At 37.7% G+C, this 2537-nt stretch overlaps 1 protein-coding gene across 1 annotated transcript; it reads right to left on the reverse strand.

Moving 5' to 3' along the window:
* Window positions 1-1025: 1025 nt before the first annotated feature.
* fabp4b (fatty acid binding protein 4b) lies at window positions 1026-2193 on the reverse strand. Its single transcript, XM_058417835.1, has 4 exons — window positions 2030-2193; window positions 1615-1790; window positions 1432-1533; window positions 1026-1266 (listed from the first exon to the last, which is right to left on the reverse strand). The coding sequence occupies exons 1-4, from the start codon at window positions 2097-2099 to the stop codon at window positions 1213-1215; spliced, it is 402 nt and encodes a 133-aa protein (XP_058273818.1). The 5' UTR covers window positions 2100-2193; the 3' UTR covers window positions 1026-1212.
* Between the last annotated feature and the right edge of the window lie 344 nt (window positions 2194-2537).

Genomic DNA, 2537 nt, shown 5'->3' on the forward strand with positions numbered 1-2537 from the left:
TTATGACTACCTGCCTAATATTGTACTAGTCCCCATTTTGCACTGTGTGTTCTGACACCTTTCTATCAGAACCAGCATTAACTTCTTCAGTAATCTGACCAACAGTAGCTCATCTGTTGGATCGGAACACACGGACCAGCCCTCACTCCCCAAGTGCATCAATGAGCCTTGGACACCCATGACCCTGTCGCCAGTTCACCACTGTTTATTCCTTGGACCACTTTTGATAGATACTGACCACTGCAGACCAGGAACACCCCACAAAAGCTGCAGTTTTGGAGATGCTCTGATCCAGTCGTCTAGCCATCACAATTTGGCCCTTGTCAAACTCACTCAAATCCTTACGCTTGCCCATTTTTCCTGCTTCTAACACATCAGCTTTGAGGACAAAATGTTAACTTGCTGCCTAATATATCCCACCTACTAACAGGTGCCAGGATTACTATATTTTGCTCATTTTTTACACTATATTTTGTTAATTACTTTTATGGTGTTAATATGTGTCAGGTATGATGACATTCATCATTTCGGTAAAAGTATACTTGCCTTAATTTTTTCCTCTTCTTCTTATAACAAATCACTGGTCTCCTGCACTTAAACCTGCAAGCTCCATATGAAAACCTGATCTTGTATGTGTTCATTCTCTCCTGGTATCCTGATTTGCAGAACAGTAGATACTAAACCAATGCTTTTCCTCTCCTCATACTTCTAATTCAGGTTGCTGCAAAGCGCTAACATAAATCAAATGATATATAATTTGTATCATTGGTTCAAATGTGTAATAAAGTGATAATACTGTAGTTTCATCTGACCTTATATGAACTTTTGGGGTTTTTTTCCCCACCAACACTTAATGTAATGGCTAGAGATTCAATGTACACTTTAAACAAATGAATATTTGTTGTGAGTGTATGTATGAATTACTTCAATGAAATCATGAATGATGATTTTTATTATGAAATTTTATTATGTTTTTATTGACATCTTGCTTGGCTTTATAACACTGAGATCACTGTTTATTTAAAAAAAAAAAAAAAAAAAAAAAAACAAGCCACAATCCACTTAGCTCTCTCCTGGATATTGTTGCTCAGCATGGGGTGTAAAAATCGTTATATCATAATTTATGTATATGTATAAATTTGGATTTTGTTGCCATTTGGGAGCCAGCTATTGTTTTTTCTGTTCAGATCTGTTCAGATCTGTAAAAGTGGGTTACTCATCTCTCTCATATGTCCTCATAGACACCACATCATCCATGATGCATTTCTAAAGAAAAGAGAAAAGACACTCACACAGAGAGAGAGAGAGAGAGAGAGAGAGAGAGAGAGAGAAAGAAAGAGAGAGAGAGAGATATTGCATTTCATGTGACAGAAAAGGAAGCATACGATTAGGCATAAGAAAACATAAGATTAGGCAATCAGTCCAACTTACCACTATCAGTTTCCCTCCCTGAACTTCTCTTTCAATTGTTGTGCTCTTCCCTTCCCAGTTCTGTGTTTGAACAAGTTTACCATCCACCAGTCTCATAACAGTCTGAAACAAAATGCATGTTAGAAAAGGACACAGTAAAACCTGCTTCTTCTAAAAGTTTCCCCAAGTTTGTCAAATCTATACCTTCGCCTTTCTGTCATCTGCTGTGATCTCATCAAATTCCTCATCCAGCCGGAATTTTATTTCCACCGTCTTGAAGGTGGTCGTAGATTTCATTGATATGAGCCCCTGATCGTCGACGCTGAGTAACAGACTTGGCTTGGCCAAATTTGCAATTTGCCTGGATGCAAAACCAATACCTGCAAATACAACGATTATGAATGGGTTATGAATAGGAATGAATTTTTAAAACAGGAGCCAGGCACAATAACACACCTATTCAAACTATTGAAGCTAGTGAAAGATCTTACAAAGAAACCTGAGCAATGCAAACAAGTGCATACTTGCTTAGATATGTGATTCAATGGGGAAATGGGCTGAAATTTGATCCAATTATTATTTAGTATGCAGTAGATTAAAAATAAAGTAGTTAACTTACCTACAGCTTTCATGTATTCATCAAAATTCTCACTTGCAGTTAATTTCCATGTACCCATGAACTGCTCCATTATCACAGTGCTGTATCAATATGAGCAGTACTGTCTAGTGTACTCAAAAATTCTAGTACTGATTTGAACACGGGGGAGCCTAGATTAGAGGATTTAAAGAGAGAGGCATGTGCAGTGTAAGCAGCGTAAGCAATACCCAGAGGTGGAAAATTTTCATTGGCTCCTAGTTTTTAAGATGGGAGGGGTGTATGTGTGTATGTGTGTGTGTGTGCCACTTGTCCTTACATCACCTCCAAGTGGTATTACTTCTGCAATCTACAGCACAGCAAATAATTTGAATCCATTTGCTACTGTAAGCTTGCAACACAAATGAGAAAGAGATCTTGCCTGTACATATGATCCTTTAGAATGGAGATATGTAATGGAAAGGCTGCAAGCTATTTTAATATCTACCAGCCCCAGAAAAATCCAGTTTAATATTATCTCCCCCCAAAAAAA

This window comes from Hemibagrus wyckioides, linkage group LG01 (assembly GCF_019097595.1).
Source record: "Hemibagrus wyckioides isolate EC202008001 linkage group LG01, SWU_Hwy_1.0, whole genome shotgun sequence".
In the NCBI taxonomy this organism is placed as follows: Eukaryota; Metazoa; Chordata; class Actinopteri; order Siluriformes; family Bagridae; genus Hemibagrus; species Hemibagrus wyckioides.